The following is a 26,369-nucleotide window of genomic DNA, read 5'->3' as shown; positions in this document are numbered from 1 at the left end:
GTGTATTTTTTTGTACTAAACTGCACAGGCACGCCATAGGGCACGCAAGTATGCGCGTGTTTGACGCGGAGCGCGCTTCGTACGCATGACTAATAATTCTCCTGGCATGTACGGTCTTTGCCATTGATCTCCATTATATAGACTGGATCGGACATCGCGCATTGTTTGTGCACAAAATGCGCGGCCGATCATTGGCGGCGCTTCAGGAGGGTAATGTGATAATGTATGCCGTGCATTTCTGGTCAACATAACCTTTTTCCTATGGGACGATGGCTATTAGCCCTCGGCCTCCCTCCCCAAAACAAGCTAAAGCTAAACAGGAAATGCAAGAATATCATTTCCGGAAATAACTGACCATTTTCTTATTAACTAACGCACTCGAAAGCGATAATGTTAACCTGTTTTGTGTTTGTTTTTAATCCATATTTTACACCTATTGTCTACGGTCTCACTTTAGAAATATTTCAACTTTGGGTCAGTTCAGTTGTGATTTGTTCAGTGTGTAAAACTTTGAGAATTCCACTAGGACATGCAATAGGTTTTGTCAGTAAATATGATGTCCAAATTGTCCATGTGTTTTTCCGTCTTGCTTCGACGAGCCAACACTGAAAAACTCGTCAATAAAATGATTTTAATTTTACACACTCTCAGGAAAAATTGTTCTAAATAAAATTCATTCATATATTTACTGAATTTCATTGAAAACCGACATGCAGCACACGGAAGTGTGAGAATCTTCTCTGTGAGCACAATATGAGCCCAGCTTTAAATGACCGACCAAACTAACTTACTGCCGTTTCTAAAACAGACACTCATTAATCAGGTTTAAAAAGTTGAGTTCACAATCTGAGTTAAAGATCTACATTTAACAACTACTTTCCGGCATACAAAGTAAGATTTAACAGAGAACGAATAATTTTGCTAAAATTATTGTGTTGACTTTGAATTCCCTTGTTTGTAACTTCATTCAACAGAAACGTCAGCACTCTGCTTCTCACTTTGGTTTCGTCTCTGCCCCGAAGAAGAATTATGTCACTGATATCACATCGTCTGTGACACGATTTGGGTTCAGTACGTCTTTAGATCCGACGAACACAAATCCTGGCTGTCTGGGAGATTTTTCCGGTGAAATCTGGGGAAAATAAACGACAAATTTTGAAACCACTTTTGCCAATAAGTAACATCTCAGACGGTCACAACTTCGAGATAGTGAAGTTTCATGTGCAAAGCCTGATAGGTTAGATAGACTGTCATAAATTTTTTACCGGACCTAAAAAGGCGTAAAGCTAAGCATTATAAAGTACAACTTGAAAAACGTTCTGAAACTGAAAAAAAGAGCGACTCACAGTTCTTTCTGTTCCTTCTTCCAAACTTGACGTTGATCTCCGGTAATTCACTGCTGCGTACACCAACCATTATTCTTTCCAAATGTATCCATTCCAAGTGCAGAATTCAGGTTTTCTTCTAAATCTGACGATTGAAGCACAAAAACCTCAACCGGTTTTTGAAAAACTCCATTTGAAAGTACACATAGAACGCGTGCAAGAACCTGCTTGTAACCACATGCCTTTCTTTCCGCCGAATGGGGATGCACTTCAGCTCGGGGTGAATAGTGTGCGTCTGCCAGCCAGCTGTCTGCAAAAGCCCTGTACATTAGTATGGGCGGCCAAAAGGTCCAAAATCAATTAAGTCTATAATAAACATTAAGAAATCTACAAAGGTCAAAACAAAAGCCAAAGATTATTCTTGTGAAAAAACAGACAAACATTAACAAATTACAAAACACCAAGAAAATGAAATTGTGTTTAAACAAAGTCAAGAGGTGACAGAACACATTCACAAAAGATATTCAAAATCAAGCAAAGCATTAAGCACAACAAAAGGACAAATTTACAAAATGAGAAAGTCAAAACCAAGCTAAGGGCAAAACAACAAGAGGATCTATTTACAACCCCAAAAGTCGAAATCAAAAGACGAAATGATAGGAGGACCATAGAGAAAAGACATAGAAGGGGTTGCAACTCAGGCACTTCAAAGCGTTCAGTGATGGTCGCCGCCGAGTTAGACGAATAATAGAAAACATTCAAAAAATGCCCGATTACTGCCTGCATCTTAGCCGGACAAGCGGGGCCAGTAAATATCCTGTTAATACTTGTAGTTTTTTGCTTGCAATTAAACACAAATTATCGATGTGACCAGGAAATAGAGAAAAATTCCTGATATTAGAACTACTTTTGCTATCGTAAATGTACTTTTTAAAGTTTGATACATTGTTCCATTATTCATACGTCCATCAGTGTCCAAAGACTTTGTAAGAATTTGGCTACTGGCAAACAAAAATGTGCACTACTGCTGGAATGCTTGGTTCATTGGAAAAAAATCTGTCTGTCAGATATAGGTTTTGGGTTCAGTGAGTTGGGGTAGAAGACAGTTGGAGCATTGAGCTACAAACCCCGTGTCTGATGTGCCTTGAGGACGTGAGCCTAGCCATGAGGTGCACCAGATCAAAAGAAGGTGTGAATTTTTTCTACTTTCTCCAAAGTCTTACATAGGGCAGAAATGTTCATGTAGTTGGCCTCAAGCTCCTTGCTAAGCAGGCCAGTTTTCCTCCGGATTTTTTTTTGTTATTGAGAAGGGTACGGTCAATTGAAGCAGGACCTCCCATGTGCAACCAGTCCCAACAGGCGATCACCATCAAGAGGAATTCTGTCCTAGCTTGCTGTCATATGTTCAGGTCCTTAGGCCCCCTTTGTCTCACGGCACAGCAGAGGTGACGGACTGTGAGCACCCGGTGTCCCCTGAGATTCCACGGTCATTGCCTATACACAGACATGCGAGCACAAGATACCCCTGAGTGACCCAACACCCTTTCGTCTGCCATATCGGCGAATTCCCCCAGCAGACTTCCAAAAAGTGAAACAGCATATATCAATGACCTCAAGAAGGCAAATGTCACCAAAGAAAGCCGATCTTCTTTCACCCCGCCGCTATAGTTATCGTCAGAAAGAGGGACGGAAACTTCAGATTGTGTGTCGATTTCCGAAAGCTGACTTCATAATTAATTTACTCTCACCCCATCAGGGCGCTGACGCAACCACAGGCCACTACAATAACATGGGTAACCTTTGCTTCAACAAGACTCTTTAGCAAATGAAGCGTCGCTGCCGGAGTTAACGTTACACACTGACGCTAAGAACTGTGTTTAGACATGCAAACGTTGAGCACTACAAAAATCACCGGATGGGAAGAGAAGTGCTACCTTACATAACCTCAAAACATCACATCCACTCCAGTTGATCTGTATAGATTTTCCGAGCTTAGAGAAGTCGGCAGCCTGGGTATGAACACTTGTTGGTCATCACCGATCATTTCACACGCTACTCGCAAGCCTTCCCCTACGAAAGATCAGATGGCTACAACTGTTGCTAAGGACTTTTGGCAGAAGTTCCTCGTTAACTGCTGCATCTCGGAGAGGATCCATTCGGACCAGGGGAGGTGTTTTGAATCCAGGGTCCTCAAGTAGCTCTGCTGCCTCCTCGGTGTAGGCCTACTTTAAACCAAGACTACTCCTTATCATCCCCAGGGTAATGGTACGACGGAGAGATTTAACCATACCCTCCTCTCTATGCTGGGCGCCTTAGAGCAGTCTTGGAAGAAGAATTGGGCAATGCATGTAGAAGCCTTGACCCACGCGTATAACAGCAGTGTACATGAATCTCCTGCGAGACCCAAACTTCTAGCTGATGAGCTGCTTACAACACACCTGCAGTCAGATGAAAAGGAGAAGGATGCAGAGTGTCCAGTCTTTGTAGTGCAACTCCAGCAAGAGCTCCATGAAGCCTACCAAGCAGTAGAAGCCAAAGCAGAAGCGTCACGGCAGACACAGAAGGCAAACTATGACAGGATGGTGAAGGAAACCACATTCGAGCCTGGAGACAGGGTACTACTGGCAAACAAATCCGTTCGAGGAAAGCAGAAAGTGAAGGACAAGTGGAAAGAGATTCCCTACATCATTGCTAGATGACTGCCCAACATTCCGGTGTACAGGTTGGCTCCATTAGCACAAAGGCTGTACACAGAAACCTGCTAGTAAGATGTCCCTTTGAAGTAGCTACACCTGCAACTACTCCCAAACGGGACTCCCAGTATCACCAACTGACCACCTGAGTTAGAGGATGCAGAGTTATCATCCGGACCATCAGTGAAACGCACCTGCCAGGGTGGATCCTAAAATCCTTCTCCAGCCTCCACGACGATTCTAGTGATGACGAGGCCAGGGCATATAGCTCGGACGACTCAATCCTCTTCAGCAGGCCTCGACGTCACATCCGATTGTCAGCTCGGTATCACGACTTAATAATTTAGTAAATCAGTAATTGTTTGTCGACTTTTGTTCCATTTGTTGTCAGGAGCCAACACTTTTGAGATGGGGAGAGTGTAGACCGGTGGAAAATTATTTGGATATTTTCTGTATGCAAGTTAGCTAATGAACCGTTTTTCGCCGCTACACTAGCTCTCGCTACCAATTACCAGCTCCTCAGTCCTGCTAGCACACGGGCTTGTCGCTTTGAGACTTGTTGCTGGTGATCTCTTTCACATGTTTATTTTAAGTATGGTGAGCATTGTGCTGGTGCTCATCCCACTCTCCTAATCCAGAACAACAACTTTCGGAAATATTCAGTTCGGCTTTAAAGCGGCATTATGAGGCTGCCTGCATACCTACTATAAGTACTTATAATCTTGCATACTTCATGGAGGCAGAGCAATTAAATGCACGTTCTTTGGTGGGGGTTGGGCATGGTCTCACTTGCCCCCACTTACGCCCCAGTTCCCTTTAGTTATTTTTGTATGGCCATATTTCGACGACTTTCTTTTCTGTTCATGGTTGCGTAAATAGGCTATTCAGACTAGAGAGAAAGCAAGTGTCATCATACCGAGCACTGAACTGATCACGAAAACTAACTTAACTTCTTGTTACTTAGCTTATCCGACGCCAATTCTGTTTTATTTCCAGCTGATATCCGAGATAACTAGTATAAATTTCACTGATCACACATTGTGGATAAACACAAGTGAACAACATTTCAGGATTATAAACTATGTAAACACTGAACAATAAATTTCCTTTGCTCTACATTTAGTGCATTGGCTGAAGTGCGTGTTGGTCAACCAAACTGAACCAGAAAAGCTTCTACTCTTCCAGCTCCGTGGTCTTAGTTTCAACAGCTTCTTGTACGTGCATAAGAACCATCAGTGTTAGAGGGCGCTATCTTGAGACAACCCGCTGTGAGGCAAGAATCTGGAGCAGCAACAGACTATGGCATTTAATGGCTAGCATATGTATTATTCATATCCGGGAGAGATGATCTGCGGGAATTTTGAGAAGTACATGCAGTGTGCTTTGCGTTCACGCCTGCCGTTTTCAAATCAAACAGTCACCACGGTTCCCTCGGACGCTCCGAACTAAGTGAGCTTGGTGTAGACCTTGAGCACTGAGGTTGTCGAGTCAGGAGCCGCCAAAAGGTGTACTGGGTGGACCTTGCCTGTTTGTGACTCGTGTTCTTTTCCTACTTGAGGCTCGTGAGTTTTACTCCTGAATGCACATCAATCTCGATCTCCTGGACATGTCAGTTCCGATCTCAAGATTTCAAAGCGAATTTTATGCCGTTGCTGAAGCAGAGTATGTTTTGAATAGAGCTTCCCAAGACTTACACTGCATGAATTTCACTGTGTCGAGTTGGCATACATATTTAATGTTAAAAATCTGGCAAACTTCACTTACTCGTGATCAAGCAGGTATAAATGCTCATCGAATTTTGGTTTCTTTCTTTGTTCAAATAAATATTGCTGGTGATTGGTGGATTCCATGCCTGGTCCTTTCAGAGTCCTTGTTTACATAATTATTAGTCGCAGTAAAATACAGTCAGTCTTCCCTCGACCAACCCCGTTTAGACATTCTCGGTGTGCACGTTTATGTAATGCCATGCAGTTTCCCCGCTTGCCACGTTGGGCGTGGGAGATTCCGAATTCAGATGTGTCCACGCTCGCGACCAACACACCTCCTCCCATTTTCTGTAGCCACCTTTGGTAAGTATGGTTTTATTAATATCAGCTATGTCTATCAAGATTTAATTGACCTCAAGTTTATATCTTTTGTCTATATCATATTGTTTCGCTTCGTAAGCATAGACAATAATTCCGTTTACGCCAAAATAGAAACTCGAACATTTCATAGGGCTTATGCCCTTATTTCGTAGATCTTCATCCGCAATAATTAATGCACATATATTTTGGACCTGTAGTGTTACAGTACTAATTGTTTAGACTTAAAGATGAGGACAAGTACTGATGTACTAGAAACGTGAATATGAATGTGTCGCCAAGAACCTTCGCCTCTATGAGTGTACTGGCGATTCCTCGCCCCAGGAACGATTGTAAGTTTATATTTTATGAGGTATGCTTGATTTAAAGTAATCAATTTATCAAGAAACTGACACTCGTGCAAAGAGGTGCTGCCCATTTGCACTTGATTAAGTGTTCCCACAAACTTGTTTAATTGTTTATCTGGGATTTAATTTGCACTAGTATGGTTATATTGCTCAGTGTGCGTTTATGCATTTTTGTTGTTTTTAAGGTTTCACCTGCATCAGCGGTGTGCGAACAAGTTGGCCTTCATGAAGTGACCATTTGAACATTGTGAAATTCTGTTGAGCAGTAGTACATAAAGGATTCGTGTATTACGAATTTTAATGCATCGTGGCTTGATTGAAAAGGCGAGCTGCACGAGGATATGTAGGCCTATAATTATGATCACGAGCAGCAATGGAAGGACTAATTTCAGGAGAGGAAGTCAATATTCCTCAATAAATCTAATGATGCATTGGAACACACAGCTGAGTGGAGGGAGATTACGGATGATTGCCTTCGTTTGGAGTGTATTGCAATTCCACATTCACGGGATAGGCCTGCAAATACATGTACAGTCATCGGGGCTGGAAAAATGAGATTAGGAAGAGAATGATTTATAGCAAAAGGAGTGTAAAACAGCCGCCAGGTAATCCCAGCGGAAAACTACAGACTGTGCATGGCCAAACGTTTTTGATTGGAAGGTAGCCCAGCTATATATATTCCAAGCAGCTTTTGTATCGTCCGTCAACCTCAATCAAACTGAGACTGAAGATAGCTTGTATGCATGTTTGCAAAAACAAATCTGTTTTCGTTCGAAGAATTCGTAGAAATGGAGAAAATACTTGCTCTACGAATTTTGAAGACAATAACTGGAATTGTAGGCATCTTAGGCAACGGTCTTATTTGTGTTGTCATCTGTAAAGTCTCAGCGATGCAGACTCGCACTAATGCCTTCATCTTCCACCAAGCAGTGGTAGATTTCCTAGGCTCTACCATGATCCTCGTCCAAAGTGAGATCCCCTTGCCCGACCCTCTGCCAGACAACGGTCTTGGGTGGGTCATATGCAACGTCTGGCTCTCCAACTTCACCCTGTTTTTCGTGTTCGTGGTCTCGACGTTCAACCTGCTGGCGGTGACAATGGAGCGATACTTTGCCATTGTCCACCCGTTCAGGTACCAGGCCGCATTCGTCAGGTATCCCCGCGTGAAAGTCGGTGCCGTTATCGTTACCTGCTGGCTCGTCGGGGCCGCCATCAAGCCATACCTGATGACCATTTTCGAGATCCGAGAGGGGAGCTGCCGCTCACTGTCAGGATCGAAAGCGGTGGGGATCCTGACCGCATTCCTGCAGTACATCCTCCCCGTCGGTGTGATGTTCTTTGCCTACATCCGCATCAGCGTGGAACTGAAGCGGGGCGCTGCTCGTGTGGGCCCGCCGCCGCCTGGAGCTGCAGCGCCCGCAACAGAAGCTGCTTCCACCGCGGAGCCGGTTCCCCCGGATACGGGAATAAGGGAGTCCCTTCTCAAGGCTAGACGGAACATCTTCAAGACGCTCTTGACAGTTTTCATCACGTTTCTGGTCTGCTGGACACCCAATCAGGTGATCTTCCTCAGCTACAATCTGGGTCTGTTGGACCTTAATTTCAAGGAGTGGTATTACCTGCTGTCGGTGGCCATGGTCGCCGCAAATTGTTGCGTTAATCCGTTCATCTACGTGGCCAAATACCGCCACTTTCGCAACGGTCTTCGGCAGATGCTCTGCGGAAACACGTGTCGCAGTGATACATGTACTACTTTGGCTTAGGCTTCAACATCGGCCTTCCTCGAAACTATTAGGCCTATAATGACAGTCCAGTGTACAAACTTAGCCCCTGTGTTTGCTTTTCAAAACTGGGGTGCAGCCCCACCCTATCCACTTTATGGAGTACAGAGTGCACTGCCTCGCACTTTACATCAATTTAATATGAATTACGATCAGTTTGACTGTTTATGCACTTTACGACAAACATGCCCGGCGTAGTCACCGAGATCTATTTTTTAGATTTCTTCGGAATTTCAGGTACACTTTCTGGTGTGGACGAGAGGGGAGCTCGTAATTGCTCTCAAACTTAGATCAGAGTTGTCTATAGGCCTAAGGGCATTGTTTTTAATGAGAAAAATACATTATTTACATTAACGTGTATGTGTAGTGCTGTGTATGAATGGTACATCTCATCAATTTGATTATTGTAGTAATGTGACCAGTTACTGAGAAGATATAACTCTGTTTAATTAAGCATGCTTTCAAATACTAACAAAAATTAATTGGCGGTTGCATCCTTCTTACACGAGTTTCCATTATGTCTGCGTCTTGATTGCGTAGCTCTCTGCGTTTCTTACGTCGATACGGAAACCAGGTTTAAGACCTGTTCAGGAGAATGGACGCGACTAACGCCCGAGCTGCAGGTGGGGGCATTATTAGCGTTTGGTCTCTTGAGCCGGTCGTAAGCGTAGATTTAAGACTGGCCAAGCACATTCCTTTTTTAAGTGAGCTAGTCTAAAGAACTCAATGTATGATCGATTTCTTATGATTTTGTTACAGAATTTTACTTTCATTTTCCCGAACATCCCCGTCCACTGCATGGTATATTCCTTGTGCAAGTTGTCCAAAAGAATCTCCTTATATGGACTTGGCGCACGTGTGGCAAGCTGCGTGCACACAGACTCTTGACCAATAATTATCGATTAAACTGTCTCGTTTCCAGGTGCCAGCGCGTGATTTACGCAGCAGGCTTTACATGTATCAGTTCTAAGCAGGTATTAATGTTAATACACTGTGAAGTTGCACGTTGTTAAATAGGGAAACTGTCTAAGGTATTTATGAATGTGAGTTCAAACAGTAATAACTTATTTCAAAATCTCACTTTAGATTCTAAGGGTTAAGAGATATTATACGAATTAAGCAAGACGCTATGAATAGACGTTTCAATTAGAAAAAAATCAAAAAAATTCTTCTGACCTTTCCAAACCTGTTTGGCTTAATTTTATTCTTTATTAAATCAAGAGTCAGTGCACAAGTTTGGTTTATCTCTTATCAGTGATCCGCATTATACTGACTAGATATTCCTTTTTTCTTAACGCTGGCCCACGTTTGCATTTTTCAGGAAGGTAAAGAATTAACATAATTCAACTTGTAGACCAATGTTACGAAGCATTTGGATTTCCTCCGTTTTTACTCGCTTTTCCGAGTCCATTTAGGAAAGAGATAAAAACTAAACAGAAACGTTACGGTCGAGGCGTGTGCTATAAACACCTGGATAATGAAAGGAAGAAAAGTTAAATAAAAGGGATGCCATTCCGTGGGGATTCATTTCTTGGGGAGGGGTGGGGAAAAAAGATTATCATGTTGGTAGTATTCGTTTCACCGCCGCCGTCTTATCTCAGTCGTTGATAAGGTAACACGATGGAGAAAAATAATGGACGAACAACCAAAATTGCCAACGATGTTATCGGTATCTTCAATGAACTTTTGGTTATAACAGCACCAGCCTGTGCAGGCGCTCAAGCCGTAGTTTAGACGGAAATTATCAATTTCTCCACTTTAACGTACTAGGAAGGTGGGTTAACATTTAGCCCGATCGTTCAGTTCAAACGAACTTTGAAGTGGCGAGCACGTAATACAAGTTTCTGTGCACGTCTTTGGGGGAATATATAACTATATATATAAAGCATGGCGACAAACGCTCCTACCACGCAATTTTTGGAGTCAACATGTTTTAACCCTCCAAATTGTTATTGTTTTGTAATTGCAATTACATTCTACTTTTAAATGATCTTTCATATAATTATCAATAATTATAATTATGCTGGCTCGTCGGGGCCGCCATCAAGCCATACCTGATGACCATTTTCGAGATCCGAGAGGGGAGCTGCCGCTCACTGTCAAGATCGAAAGCGGTGGGGATCCTGACCGCATTCCTGCAGTACATCCTCCCCGTCGGTGTGACGTTCTTTGCCTACATCCGCATCAGCGTGGAACTGAAGCGGGGCGCTGCTCGTGTGGGCCCGCCGCCGCCTGGAACTGCAGCGCCCGCAACAGAAGCTGCTTCCACCGCGGAGCCGGTTCCCCCGGATATGGGAATGAGGGAGTCCCTTCTCAAGGCTAGACGGAACATCTTCAAGATGCTCTTGACAGTTTTCATCACATTTCTGGTTTGCTGGACACCCAATCAGGTGATCTTCCTCAGCTCCAATCTGGGTCTGTTGGACCTTAATTTCAAGGAGTGGTATTACCTGCTGTCGGTGGCCATGGTCGCCGCAAATTGTTGCGTTAATCCGTTCATCTACGTGGCCAAATACCGCCACTTTCGCAACGGTCTTCGGCAAATGCTCTGCGGAAACACGTGTCGCAGTGATACATGTACTACTTTGGCTTAGGCTTCAACATCGGCCTTCCTCGAAACTATTAGGCCTATAATGACAGTCCAGTGTACAAACTTAGCCCCTGTGTTTGCTTTTCAAAACTGGGGTGCAGCCCCACCCTATCCACTTTATGGAGTACAGAGCGCACTGCCTCGCACTTTACATCAATTTAATATGAATTACGATCAGTTTGAGTGTTTATGCACTTTACGACAAACATGCCCGGCGTGGTCACCGAGATCTATTTTTGAGATTTTTTTGGAATTTCAGGTACACTTTCTGGTGTGGACGAGAGGGGAGCTCTTAATTGCTCTCAAACTTAGATCAGAGTTGTCTATATGCCTAAGGGCATTGTTTTTAATGAGAAAAATACATTATTTACATTAACGTGTATGTGTAGTGCTGTGTATGAATGGTACATCTCATCAATTTGATTATTGTAGTAATGTGACCAATTACTGAGAAGATATAACTCTGTTTAATTAAGCATGCTTTCAAATACTAACAAAAATTAATTGGCGGTTGCATCCTTCTTACACAAGTTTCTATTTCGTCTGCGTCTTGATTGCGTAGCTCTCTGCGTTTCTTACGTCGATACGGAAACCAGGTTTAAGACCTGTTCAGGAGAATGGACGCGACTAATGCCCGAGCTGCAGGTGGGGGCATTATTAGCGTTTGGCCTCGTGAGCCGGTCGTAAGCGTAAATTTAAGACCGGCCAAGCACATTCCTTTTTTAAGTGAGCTAGTCAAAAGAACTCAATGTATGATGGATTTCTTATGATTTTGTTATAGAATTTTACTTTCATTTTCCCGAACATCCCCGTCCACTGTATGGTATATTCCTTGTGCAAGTTGTCCAAAAGAATCTCCTTATATGGACTTGGCGCACGTGTGGCAAGCTGCGTGCACACAGACTCTTGACCAATAATTATCGATTAAACTGTCTCGTTTCCAGGTGCCAGCGCGTGATTTACGCAGCAGGCTTTACATGTATCAGTTCTAAGCAGGTATTAATGTTAATACACTGTGAAGTTGCACGTTGTTAAATAGGGAAACTGTCTGAGGTATTTATGAATGTGAGTTCAAACAGTAATGACTTATTTCAAAATCTCACTTTAGATTCTAAGGGTTTAGAGATATCTTACGTATTAAGCAAGACGCTATGAATAGACGTTTCAATTAGAAAAAAATCAAAAAAATTCTTCTGACCTTTCCAAACCTGTTTGCTTAATTTTATTCTTTATTAAATCAAGAGTCAGTGCACAAGTTTGGTTTATCTCTTATCAGTGATCCGCATTATACTGACTAGATATTCCTTTTTTCTTAACGCTGGCCCACGTTTGCATTTTTCAGGAAGGTAAAGAATTAACATATTTCAACTTGTAGACCAATGTTACGAAGCATTTGGATTTCCTCCGTTTTTACTCGCTTTTCTGAGTCCATTTAGGAAAGAGATAAAAACTAAACAGAAACGTTACGGTCGAGGCGTGTGCTATAAACACCTGGATAATGAAATATAGTGGGGATTCATTTCTTGGGGAGGGGTGGGGAAAAATGTTGGTAGTATTCGTTTCACCGCCGCCGTCTTATCTCAGTCGTTGATAAGATAACACGATGGAGAAAAATAATGGACGGACAACCAAAATTGCCAACGATATCTTCAATGAAATTTTGGTTACAACAGCACCAGCCTGCGCAGGCGCTCAAGCCGTAGTTTAGACGGAAATTATCAATTTCTCCACTTTAACGTACTAGGAAGGTGGGTTAACATTTAGCCCAATTGTTCAGTTCAAACGAACTTTGAAGTGGCGAGCACGTAATACAAGTTTTTGTGCACGTCTTTTGAGGAATAACTATATATAAAGCATGACGACAAACACTCCTACCACGCAATTTTTGGAGTCAACATGTTTTAACCCTCCAAATTGTTATTGTTTTGTAAGCAATTACATTCTACTTTTAAATGATCTTTCAAATAATTATCATTTCATAGTGAACGCGTTACATAGCCTTAAACGGCACAATCCAGGCCCTTAAGATTGATAAATGTTTTGTGGCTCTGTGGTTACCGATATTTAAGGCAATCTCATTGATTTTGATAACAGTCACATGACCTGGCCTGAGAGCAACGGAGAGGGCTGAGTTTGGACCATCTCCCCTCTCCTCCCCCTTTGTCCAGTGACAACTTTTATTGTAAAAAAAAGGCCAGAGGTACAAAATGAAATGCTTAGGGCTTTGCGTGAGAATACATGAGGGGGCACATTTTCGGAAGAGGGAAACGAGGTCCGATCCTGGACTCCTATTGCAGAGACGTACACGCCCTCAATCTCACCCCAATGTCTCCTGAAAGCTATATTACCCCTTTGAGTCAAATCTCGGCGGCCGTCCCTTGCGCCTGTTATAATCGTCATTTGCAGTGAACCGGTTCACTGAACTATTCTCTACTATTTCCGTTTGAGTCAATATACATGTATAAATAGCTTGCTTTTACTTGTTAGTTCACCTTGTCGAGAACGAGCACACGCTGCACCGAAGGAGTCAGATAACTTTTTTTTTTAAAGTCAATTCGCGTTAGAGGCGTGGTTTTAAGCTTTAATTATACTGATTTTTTCCAGTCTAATTGGAGGAACACGCATCCACAGACCTGTCTTCATAAGAGAAACACACATAAAGTACAGATTATTCAGACGCGCCAAAATCTGGTGATGAGTTGGGTGAGGGTTCAAACAAATTTGATTGGCAAATTGAAGGGATGCGTGAAGTCGTTTCATGAGTGCCTCAATGATCAAGAGAAAGACTATGTCTATGTCTTTCACCCCCAAAACCTTTATGGACTTAAGCGCTACCAACGGCTGAGATCAGGAGCACCGTCATCGATCCTGGGTTACAACTCTAGCTCAAATTCATTTTAAACTCGAACCCGGCGTAAATTTTCTATTACAGACATTAGTCTTAGTTGCCGATAAAAGAAGGCGACAATATGCTAAATTTGCCAAAGGAAAATTGATACAAAAATCGGTTACGAACAGAATCACCACGCAAATCGTCTCTGTTTAACGTCAACGCTTCTGTTATATGACAGCACAAGCATCCACAACATTTAACCTTGGGTAGGTAGAATTGGTGCCGATCACGGAACCTAAAGACTCAAATAAAACGATTCCATAGTAAACGCTTGTTCACACAAACTCTTTACCTACAAAGAGGCTTGCAACCCGTTAAATTTGATTTTTTTAATATTAAAAATGCGCCTTTGGTGAGCAGCAGAGGCGCGGGCGTGCCGAATTTGGAAACTGAGCAATATTGAAACGTATACGTTGAAAAGCACTGCAAATATTTAGCCAGAACTGCCTTGTGTAAACAACACGTGTATGCTCGAACTGAGACAATATATTAATAGGCTTAGAAAACCCCCTAAAAGGTTAAATCTTTTATCTTGGAGCAAACGTTAAATCCTTGATCTTGAAAAAATACGAGATAAAAGAAACTCAATCCACAAACATCGCGCTTTTAAGCTCATGTTTACACCTTGAGTACTTGGTCATTTTGGCGCTAGAAGCTGTCGTTGGCAGGGGTGGCCTCGAAATGCTTTCAAAATACTCTCAACCAAATATTAGGAAAGAAATTGCAAAACTCTGTATGGAGATCAATGCAACAAGACGTGCATTAGTAAGCCTATCGTGCATGTTGTGATAAAAATGCAAAACTTGGCACACGGCAGAGATAGACAAATAAACAATTCTGATAAGCATCGTTGATGTGGCCCTTAACGACTGTAGCGGCCGTCAATATTATAACCAGCGCTGTGCCGGAGCTTCTATGAGACAAGGTTTCTTTTGCTGTGTGAAAAAGTGTTATTCGTCCCATCTCTTTTCATCTACTTGGATTCAAAACGACCCGAATAATGTATTTTCATTCAATTTCTCACTTAAAATCTATTTTTAAAAATGCTTATCAACAGTTGTAAAAACCTTCACTATCATGTAGGGGACAGATGGCAAAGCGACCCCGCTGAAATTGAAACTTCACTCTTTGAACAGTGTTAACAGTTTAAAGTGTTTATTACACACTTTTAACACAACTTTACAACGGTGTAACCGAAACTGTGCCTGCATTATTGGGAACCCAGAACTCAAATTGTTATGTTTAACGAAATTCAAACTAGTGCATCTTTATATTACCTACAGGTTTTGCAAATCTATTGCATGCAGTAAATTTTGGACTTTTGCCCTGCCCGACGTGTATTTGAACACTGTATACACCCCGAAGGCTTGTGAAAAAAAAACACAAGTGTACGCGAACCCACGACCTCCTGCTTAGTAGTGCAGACGTCTTAATCACTCGACCACCGAGCTTGCCGGTGTCGTCTAACTGGTTCGAATCTGATGTAGAAGCGGGTATTGCAAAACAATTTGTTACGGCTGGCTTGCAGCCTTGTAGCCCTTCCTTTGACTACATAGCTGCCCTTCCTCTTTCTTATGTTTGACACACAAAGTATTTTACTTTGTTTGAATAGCGAGTGTGGTGGTGTGACGGGAGCAGGTATTTATGCTCCGCGCTGTACCTTGCCGGGCTCTCAGTCAGTGCGTACCACCATCGAGTGAGGCAGATCTTCCAGCAGAGGCCAAGACTTCTACCAAGCCAAGCTGGCAAGACTTGGTGTGGCCATCTCCGCCGAGATCGTCTGGACTGTGGAGCGTCGAGGCTACTACCGCAATGGCTTGCAGCTCACCTCCAGTACCCAGAGCCCGACGCTGATTATCACCGGTCTCTTAAGTCTTCACCGTCCTGTGGCGCTAGCCGAGCAGTTATAGACCATGACGGCCCTGCCCTGCCTCCCCATGCCTGACTGAGCGCCCGACCTAACCTCATTTTTAGTTCCGTGAGCTCACATTAATTTCATTATATCCGCCCGAATATTGGGTTTTCATGTCATATATTTCCCTTGTAGATATTAATTTCTGGATGTAATAGTTTGTCCTCAGTTCTTTTTGCTCGATCTATTTATCTAAAATAACTGATTGTTACTTGTTCATAAGTTAACACCTGCCTGATGCATAGGTCCATTGCCAATTCTCCAATGTACCGATATTCTAAGTTTGTTCCCTCCCTCGTCATGTAATGTCTATATTATTTTCCGTTAGTTTGTCTTTTCTCTGTCGTACGTCCGAGTGTGGTTGTCAGCAAGTAACAAACTATTTCAAGGATGACCGTGCAGTGCAGTGTTAGTGATGTTTGCATGCAGTGTTAAAACTATTGAAGTTGGTAACCCTGCTTTGTTTAATACGTTCTGCATGCATATCCCATTTACAAAAGGGCGGGAAACATGTCTTTCTATAGAAAATTGCAAGAGAAAATGTAATCAAACAGTTACTGACCAAGCACTTTTTCTTTAAAATGGCTGTTACAACCATCGATGCCTATTCTCTAGATCTATTTGCTGTATATTAGCTTCACTCTGTACCAAACTTGCCTTCATCAAAATTGTTCATAATTCTCGCAAATGGCAAAACCTATACTACGTGACGATTTATGGAAAGACGGCTCGTGTGTACGTACTTCCTGTTGGTAGTGTGGTGTCCCAGGGGAAATCGCTGCCTGGTAAACCTTTACTCTCTCTTGTTCAGGAACGGAGCCCATTTCCAGAATGCATCTTGTGGCCTTATTACACGATGCAATATTCTCATCCTATTGATTTGATCGTCCGATCAATACTGACCCCTGTGGGCCATTATGTACACGTCCAGTATGACTCCTTTCAATGAGCATGGAGTATCAGGAACCAACGAATGCTGTTAAATTCAGTCAACCATATCTCAATGAATATTTTTCGTCACTTTTCCGCAAAGTTTGGGACAGGTGTCAATTTTGAAGCACCCTGTAACTGATACTCTTAAGCCAATCAGTCACTGGGAGGTGACACGTTTTCCTTTTCAAATGTTCAACTATACCGGCCCTATGCGTTCCCGTTTTCGTAATGTGGAGGTGAAATCATCAATTTTGTTGCCAGGCTTTACACACCTTTCCTTTATTGAAAAAAAAAGTGTTGGCCTCATGGGCGTCCTAAGGTACAAGGAAAGGATCCTTGGTGGACAACAACATTTGCCTCCAAACGCACACACTGATCAGATACATGACAGTCTACTGTAGCGCCGGCGGGTCCGGCCGGTGGGGGCGCCAGCTCGGACCCGCATGGAGTTGGCTGGCTGCCCGCGCTGGTTGCGAACGGCCCACGGTTTTCCCGCCTCGCGCCTGCGCAGTCCCTGCCGTGAGGCGCCATGTTGTCAAAAAAAGGATTGTCGGAAGAGGACATTGTGGTGCTGTCAGATTGCGACAGAATAAAGCAGAGATTTTTGTGACCAGAACAGTGAGTTGCGCCAGCGTGTCGTTCTTACAGCGTTGAACCCTGTGCAGCGGGACACGCTACAGTACTCAACACACCACGCTGAAGGATCCCACTTTGTTGAGCTCACGAGAAGTACGCGTATTGCACGGTGTTGAGAGGTAGTCGCAAGTTTATGCTTGAACTTTGAAGTATATTAATTTCTGTCTGTGTGATTATTGTACGTGTACATGAAAGAAGACTCGAAAATCTAGTTCTGTGCGGAATAACGCTTGCGTGTTGAAACAAAGGAAGAAACACAAACTGTAGACATTCACTGTTTAAAATTCCACAACAACGACAATCAGGGGTGGATCCAAGATTTTCCCAAGGGGGGGGGGGTGATCCCGGATTTTCCAAAGGGGGTGGGTGTTAACAAAGGCAGCAATGGTAAGATGCCCGTGAGAGCGTAGCGCGAAGCCCTTACAGCATAGGATCCTGGGCATTTTTTTTATTCTAGGCCGCTCTGTGGTGCAATTTCAGGCAGCATGACTCCTCTTATTTCTTCTCCATCTCTATTCTTCTTCTGTTTGGAATTAATTAATTTATTTATTCATTCAGTTTCCTGGGTGAAAAAGGGGGGAGTGCGATATCCACGCCCCCTGGATCCACCCCTGAAAAAGGGTCTAACCAAATGCCAGTGCGCACCGAGGACGTCATCACTACATGAATATTCATTGAAATCCAGTTCGTAAGTGTGACGTCACTTCAGTTAGACCACGTCCACTGCAAATGCACTGCACATGGAGTTACGTGCATTGATTGCTGTTCACATGGAACCATGGAACTGGAACTTAATGAACAACTTCAGTGATTGTTCAGTGGGAGCCTGCTAAATCGTTTCGCGCTCATGTGAATGACGAAGTAACTTACGAACCGGATACCACCGCAACAGATAACTATTGGTTGTTGGTAGACAATAGATCGTGATATAGTACAAACACGCATGCGCCGGATTGCAAGAAGATAATCAGTGCTCGCTTTGGTGCATTACTCATGAGCGATGTGCCCCAGGGGGTACGTTACGTTGATTTCTCCAATGGTAGAAAGTTTCGATTCCACCACGTTGTATCGGCGTGACCCTGGGTGCAAGGTTGTGTAACCACACTTGTACTGCGTCAGGCCATGATGTGTATGAAATGTGCTATAGGAGACACTGAAGCACTCTCGTGCGGTTCCAAAAACCAAGATTTGAATTCGATTTCCGTATCTGCACGAAGAAAAGCACGAAATATTCTGCGTGTGTGGTAATACGGCGTACAAAACACCGTGGGCCCCTACACGGCAGAAACAATTGTAGAATGTGCATATCTTATTTGCACGCAACTTTGTTGACACTTGGTATTGTTCATATGAACTCTACCCAGTGAGTGCTCGACACAAAAACTATGTCATGCATTTGCCCTTAATCCCTGAATAACAAGAGTGGGAACAAGCGAACCTGCTCTGTGGCAAAGTGACCTCTCTTGTTCACTCAAGGACTGCACGAATAAGAAAAGCCAACTGACTGCTCAAATGCTTTGCCAAATGACAATCCTGTAAATGTAAATTACTAATGGATAAACTAAATATGAAAACATTAACAACAACTTCAGGCAAAAAGACGCTTTCTTTCTTTCCAAAACACAATTCATTGCAGTCTTATTAAAGACAAACACAAGACAAGAAAAACCTACAAAAAGAAAAATCCGGACAAAAAGCTACCAAAAATCGCCTACATTGTTTTCAACGACACAAAGACCAGATATTATTGTTTTTTTTATATTCTAAAACAGTGATAGAACTCGAACACGTGTAGAGAGAATTTGTACGTTAGAAATACAGATATCTCTACGTCCAGCGCGTCTCCGCGAATTGTTTAACAGAGCAAAGCCCTAGACCTTGCTCTAGACAACAGACTCGGAAGCTGCCTTGGTTTCATAGTGTGGTTGTAGATCGTTATCCACATGATAGCGATGCTTCTTGAGACAAAAACCCTCTCACTATAACATGGCGCACCACTATTGTATAGCACATTGGGAATCGAGCCTGTCGTTAATATGATGGGATTTCTTCTGCCAGGAGCCCAATATCTCAGAAATATCAGATTGCCCAGTTAACAACAATTATGTTATTGCTCACGTCTGTAACTGATCGATGTAACTTATTAAAACCCAGGACAAGGCTAATCCTCATGATCATAGCTACCCCAAAACAGACCTTATGAAACGTAGCATGCGTATATAAAGCAAGTATCATAAATACATATGGAATGTTTCCAGAGGTTTGTTATGGCTTTTATTCGTGTCACACAACTACATCAAGATTGGTCCTTGGAGCAGGAATATCATTCAGGCAGTAAAATGCTTTGCTACAAGCTTGCCTGCTATACATTATAATCTACGCAAGGTATACATAGCAGACAGGCGGCATTATTCAATGTCATAAAGACAAAAGAAGGAAAAAAGGGCTGGCCTAACTTGCCCGTGTGTGTAAAAAGATTCGCACCCAGGAGTTTAAATCCTGTGGTAAACTTTAAAATATGTGGTGAATTATGTATTCATATTTTTGGGTTTAGTGTTTATTTTTCTTTAAATTTGTTTTCAGTTTTTTCCCTTTCGAAAAAAAGTTCTGACTTGAAATAAATTCGATTTTCTCTTGTAATTGTAGCCCCCTGAGCGCGTCTCGTCGACATAGGTTTCAAGCTATGCTTGACACACAATGTGACTCACAAACCTACGGCTTGTATTACCATTCTAATTGAGAAGCCCTAAAAACCTATTATTAACAAGATCAGTACAGTCAGTGGGGAAAATGTTCCTTCGGTTCTAACGTTTACAGCAAACACGAGACTTGAATCTTCAGTTCCTGAAACCCCTTCAAATATAGCACGTTCCGGTCCGTTACCAACGAGGTGATCGCAACTCCTCATTCCTTCCATGAAAAACCCGAACACATCTTGACAAAAGTCTCCCCTTGAAAACTACTAGATCCGCTAATGTTCTGTTCGCGCCGGCGAAGCAATGTCACTGCACATGCAAGAGTAAGCATCTGTGGTCACGTGATCAACAGGAACAAGACTTAATGGCACAAAGTGACTAGTTATTGTAATGTCCATAAAAGAGGTTGGATGCATTTGGCTGTGCAAGGATCCATACTTCTTGTTGGGGAAATAGTGCGAAGGCATTAGGCAAAATAGGCATTAAGCAGCACGGAGGAGACATTAGCACTCCGTATCTTTAAGACCTTCGTGGGAATTGTCGGCATCTTAGGCAACGGTCTGGTGTGCGGAGTCATCGGTAAGGTTTCAGAGATGCAGACTCGCACCACCGCCTTCATCTTTCACCAGGCTGTCGTAGATCTACTCGGTGCAACCATGATTCTCCTGAAAAAGCGAAGCGCCGCTGCCGGACCCTGTGCCAAATGACGCACTAAGGTGGATAGTATGCCAAGTCTGGTTTTCCAACTTTGTACTTTTTCTTCTGTATGTAATATACACATTCAACTTGCTGTCACTGACCATGGAGCGATATTTTGCCATCGTTCACCCGTTCAAGTACCAGACAGCCTTCGCCAACCATCCCCGGCTGAAAGTCGGTGCAGTCATGGCGGGATGTTGGGTGTTCGCCGCGGTTATCAAGTGTTATATCCTAACCACCTTCGAGATGGAAGACGACGCGGGTGTTTCAAGTGCCGAGTATCGGTCGAACGTCATAGGGAGTTTGATAGCCATCCTTCAGTGTGTGGTGCCAGTGGCAGCCCGTTGGACCTGCACCAGCGGCTGCCAGTGGTCCTGCTACCGGAGCATCCGCAGCGGATACCGCCCAACCGGCAGGCATGGTGGAATCCCTGCTCCGGGCCAGACGCAACACTTTCAAGATGCTATGGATCGTGTTCGTCATGTTCCTAGTGTGCTGGACTCCGAACAAGGTGATCTTTCTCATGTTCAACCTCGGCTGGACGCTGCAGTACGACGAGTGGTACTACCTGCTGTCTGTGGCGATGGTAGCCGCAAACTGCTGCGTTAATCCGGTCATCTACGCCTTCAAATATCGCCAATTCCGTAAGGGCTGCGGGAGGTGTTTTTCCGCGCACGTATAAACCGCGAGAACCCGTTAAATTCAGCAACATTCACGCAAACAACACGATGAACTTCACAAAAGCATTCTTTAATCGTTACATCGTTTCCCTCGGAAATCTGAAAACAATGCATTTTGCAGGCTAGTCAATCTAAGGACAAAAGGCTAGTTGTGAGTAGGTATGTGAATCGGGGACACCAACAAATAACCAAATCAAGAACTTGACGAATGAACAACAGCACGAATGCTCCCCCCAGCATATAGTTGATATAAATGACACCGCATCGACTGTTCGATTAAACGGCTCTCCAAGGTCATGCCGTTCAGCGTATGGTGCTCTCGGATACTTTCACCGATGTCTGTCTTGTAGCATGCATAGTCTGTGCAAAAACTTGGAAGGGAACTAAAGTTTGGGTAAAAAACATTTTGTTTTGAAGAACAGTAATGGGCACGTTCGTTTGGACTTCCGTGTATACCCCGAGTAATCCATACATAGTACCCACGAAAGGAAGAATAAATAACCTTATTTCAAAGAGTCAGGAATTAAAATACATATTTTTGTCTGTTGTTGAGGTTGCACATCTTATTAAAGCCCATTTCCTCATCTTTTATTTTATCTTCGGTTTTTGATAGGTTAACCCAATGACGTTTTCAGATATTGCTACCCAAAGACAATCAATTCAAAAACAGCGGTTAAGCCTCTCGCTATTTTGAAAATCGATGCCAGCACTCTGTCACAAGGTGAATTGTAGTTGGGAGATAACTCTTCTGAGTTTCGTCGTATTCGTTATATATTTGTATGGTTTTTGTGAGAGTACAATTCCATTTTATGCCCAACGTATTGGAAGTGTAACTTTAGTACTCCTTTTTATGCCAAGTGTATCGAACGTAACAAGTCTTTGTGTACGTTTTGGGGTTGGCGAGCCCCTGTTACTATTATTATGTAAATTACCAACGTATTTATTTAGTGTCATGTGCAATTATTTTACGGGGATTTCAGTTTTATCTAAGGACAACAATTAAAGATTGGGGATAGCCAGTCGTGGTGTGCTTGTCTTCTTTATTTCATTCATGCATGGATGCAAGGACACTCACGCTCTCTTCCTGGATGTGACCGCACGGTCCCTTCGATCCCAAGGGACGCTGCCACTTAGCGTTGCCTGTGACCTTACATTACGATACCGTATTTCTCCTCTGTTTTTTTCTGAACAAGGATTCTCCACACCATTTTTCAATGTGGCACAACGCATGACCTTAAAAGCTGGTATGAACATTAATGCATTTGCCGTGAATTCCCTAGATTCGTTTGTTTTTCCTTTTTTTGCTTTGGCCTGGCATATTGCCCTGTTTTTGTTTTTTGTTTTGTTACGGCCAGTCAAAATTAATGTTTGCCAAATAATCTGCCGGCAAAATCTGTGCTTGTGGTGTAGCACATACAGAAAGATCAATGCCTGGTAGTACCAAAAATCATGTGACTCGTCGTCACGTAGGCATAACCAGCTCACAAAGAGAAGCATCTTCAAATGCTATGTCAAGAGAGGTGCACTTTCAAAAATATTACCGGGAAATTCAAGAATTGAATGACAGGACTTTAAAAAATTGAGCATTAATTAATTAGCAGTCAGGTATCCGTTTTCGGCTACAAATTCCCGTTATGAATCATCAGTGGCGTGCCTATCGGGGGCGGGGGGGCAGGGGGAACTTCTCCCCCTCCCCATGGATTTGTTTTTTCAAATTTATTTGTTTTTGATGTTTTTGTGATTTTTTTTCGACTGAGATACTTCATAGTTGAGTACGAAAGACATTAATCGGTGTAATTCTTTTGAAATAATTACGCTATAATTTGTCTCCCCATTATCATATGTTAAATGAAAATGCATTTGCTCTTGATTTGCCCCCCCCCCCCGACCGAAAAACTGGATACGCCACTGTCAATTATGTAAATTTGTTTTTAATGACGCCAGGGACTGATGAACAAACTTCGCATTCACCTCTGCATTTTTACATTAAGCAGGATTCTATTTCACTTAGAAGCCGACCTTGAATAAATCGCCTACATTATACCTAACCCGCTATCGGGCGAGTGCAGTTAATTGCGTTCAAAGACATTTGCATACGTTTCCATAGAAATGTATGTACTTCACCGTGTTCAGGATGAGTGTCGATGATGTAGCATGGTCTGCATGGGTCTATAGCTTAGGCCCAATTTAATAGTGTTAACTAGAATTTAAACAGCGCTTGGGATAGGTTGTTCTCGGCCTTTGCTTTCTTATTTCCTATTCAGTGTGTTGGTATGATATCAAGCATTTCACGAAATGTTGAGGGCGCAAGGCATTGCAACGTAATTTGGAAGTTGACTGCCTTAATTAACCAACTAAGGTTAGAGGCATTAACGATTGGTCGAAACGAATGGAAGGGATGCAATTACAGAATCTGCGTGAACAGGAAAGTGGAAGAACCGTCTGTACTTTTGACTTCTTAAATATTAATTTATAGAGAACTATTATTTTTGTTTTAAACTTACACTCAAACAATGGTTCTAATGATCATAAAGGATTATAATGAATGCACATCTAACCTTTTAAAGTCATCCCGAGAAACGATACAAATGTGTTAAGAAATTGTGCAAGTCTGTGGGCGTCACGGGAATACCGAGGATTATTCCGTGCTAAGTTTGTCTCATAATTCCAAGACGATGGATGGGTCGCTCTTTAACTCCATACGTTATATGTCTGTCTATGCCGTCGTGCTTGATGTTGCTGTCACATCACGTCCAACACTGGTGCAACATGAACATTCGACTCCACGAAGGAGGGACTCAGTGGCAGTAGCGCGCCTGATTACTGGACAGAATAATTAATGCGCGTATGCTACTGGAATTAAGGCTGTCGTTAAGGCAAGTCCAAATTCCACACTACATGTATTTCCAACGTTGTTTGGTGTGTTTGTTGGTAACAAACACCTGGCAAACTTTTGCCCACTGTAAGTAACTCATCTGCGTGTTTATTTTGAAAGCGAAACACGAGGGCTATCTGAAATACCTTTTGTTTCCACACAAAAATGTGCCGTTGTTGCACTGGAATCACGGCTTAATGCAGAGGCTTCCGATTTTGTGGTGTGCTGATGGTGGGCTCTACTTGCGTTTTTGACCATTTCTATCGTGCTCAAGGTGAATCCGTGATTTCACTGTGCTTAACTTTTACAGTCTTGGAAGGTGAGTGCTAAAGTAAAAGATTTTAATTTTATAATTGTGGCCGGACGTGGGATTCTAGGCCGCCCCTGGTAGTGGGATGGTAGGTCCATCCTCCAGTGATAGAAGATGAGGCACTCTCCCTTGACTGATTCCCCCAAAGAATTCAGTCGGAAACCGGATGTTGATTTAATTGATTGATTGATTTAATTATTATTTGTGGCTTTCATCTCATCAGCTTCTTTCGGTAAACATTTCCCTGTATGCCAAATTGTTGCATAAGTGGTTACAACCAAAGATATTTATTGTATACAAAATACAACACATTTAATACACTTATACATCTAGTGTACACAATGTTGTAAAAATGTCAAGTTGAAACATTGTATCAACACTTTGTGGTAAATAATTACCCTGGTGTTGTGGCTTACCAGTGATGTAGCCTAAAGTGGTGCAGGAACCCTGTGGCAGGCAAGTTCCCCAAAAGCTTGAGCTAATGCAAACATAATTCACAAAAGTGGCATGATAAATAATATTCTTAACTACAGGGATTGTAGAACTGCAGTATGAATACTTGTATAGAATGCACACCGCATAAAATATAGACAGCGTACCCCATCTTGTAAGTAAGCACACTATGAAAGCAATGGCCGCGCGACCCACCGATGCGAGTCGTACGCAGCCCCAAGCTCCATACACAGCGCGGTGTTGCACACACGAGGCTTACAGCGCACACCACGTCCAACGTAAATGTAACGTAAAGTGCTTTGTGTGTATACATATACATGTGTATAACGTATGCCACACAGCAATCTATCGCAGAAGAATCCCCAACAATATGATCATAAAACCACTCAAAAAGTGAATCAAAATCCCACTATCCTTATGTATAAGATCAACTGACATGCTCTATAATGATCAGCAGTTATGATGATGATAAGCCCTGTGAGGGTACTTAACCACAAAAAGTACAGAAAGTGAAGAATTTTGGAGCAAAACTTTCTTACCTGGGCGTTGCTCGATCAGCAGCGAAATGGCCGCACCCGAGAAAGTTCTCGAACGACCAACGCCCACAGCCATAAGGCACTGTTCATAGCGAGGATCCCGGACATATTGCTCCGCCATTCATAAAAAGTGTAAATGCAGATCATTCCAAACCCAAACTAAGGTAACGCATTGGAACTTCCCATGGAACACTAGCAAAACAATGTTTACAATTAGTTAATTTATAATTGAATGTCAATTAAGGGGTATAACCTTAATTGGGACATAAATCGTGATTCCAAAAGGACTGTTTGTTATGGTGGATATTCAGGCTTATGTCATGGAAAGTGTAGAGTGGTTTTCGGGCTGCATATTTATTAGATGAATAGTTTTCCATGCGATAAATTAGAACTACAAAGTACAGGTCACTACATAATTAAAATAGAACAGAGAGTTCGGTCGAAGCCAAAGACGCCCTTTAGTAATGAAGGACGCCCTCTCTTTCTGCGTTACAATGTGCTCTTTTGAGTGTCCTGATCCCCCAGGTCATTGGCGTTATCCTGAGGGTTGGGGTATCACCCCACTTTTTGTAAGGGGATGGGCTATTGAATCATTCCCCCACACACTTTCTGTGGAGAGCAAAAAAATTAAAGTGCATTGTGAGGAATTTTTTAGACTTCTAACGGCTAAAACATTCCATATCACTTAAAAGGAAAACTGTTAACAAGCCATAAATATGCCATTTTGAATACTTTACAGATGTACATCAATATAATGAACATCGACCTCTATAAAGATTCATATGGTGTCCCACCCTCCCCTCCTCCCGGCTTTTAAAATTCCGGCACAAATTTCACGCAAATCGCCCTAAGTCTCAATTTATAAGTTCCAGCGTCGTTGGTCGAAACAAATACAGAAAATAAAAGTTTAGTTTTCAACTCTTTAA

At 42.7% G+C, this 26,369-nt stretch overlaps 1 protein-coding gene, 1 long non-coding RNA gene and 1 pseudogene across 3 annotated transcripts; 2 read left to right on the top strand and 1 right to left on the bottom strand.

The window, feature by feature from the left end:
* Positions 1 to 296: 296 nt before the first annotated feature.
* Positions 297 to 25,738, bottom strand: LOC147799331 (uncharacterized). Of its 2 annotated transcripts, XR_015425094.1 has the most exons (4): positions 25,447 to 25,738; positions 24,871 to 24,932; positions 1,347 to 1,646; positions 297 to 1,132 (listed from the first exon to the last, which is right to left on the bottom strand). It is a non-coding gene; the product is annotated as an uncharacterized LOC147799331 (long non-coding RNA). The 2 variants fall into 2 exon arrangements; XR_015425093.1 differs by having other exon boundaries at positions 24,871 to 25,738.
* On the top strand, positions 6,694 to 11,253 carry LOC110989177 (galanin receptor type 2-like). The gene is made up of 2 exons (XM_087135414.1): positions 6,694 to 8,195; positions 10,253 to 11,253. Exons 1-2 carry the CDS (start codon positions 7,193 to 7,195, stop codon positions 10,822 to 10,824), a joined length of 1,575 nt encoding a protein of 524 aa, XP_086991540.1. The 5' UTR covers positions 6,694 to 7,192; the 3' UTR covers positions 10,825 to 11,253.
* LOC110973666 (allatostatin-A receptor-like) lies at positions 18,188 to 21,404 on the top strand (annotated as a pseudogene).
* Positions 25,739 to 26,369: the final 631 nt, after the last annotated feature.

This window comes from Acanthaster planci, linkage group LG04 (genome assembly GCF_054643075.1).
Source record: "Acanthaster planci isolate LZ-2023a linkage group LG04, COTS_SCS, whole genome shotgun sequence".
NCBI lineage: Eukaryota > Metazoa > Echinodermata > Asteroidea > Valvatida > Acanthasteridae > Acanthaster > Acanthaster planci.
This window is presented reverse-complemented; position numbering and strand designations above follow the sequence as displayed.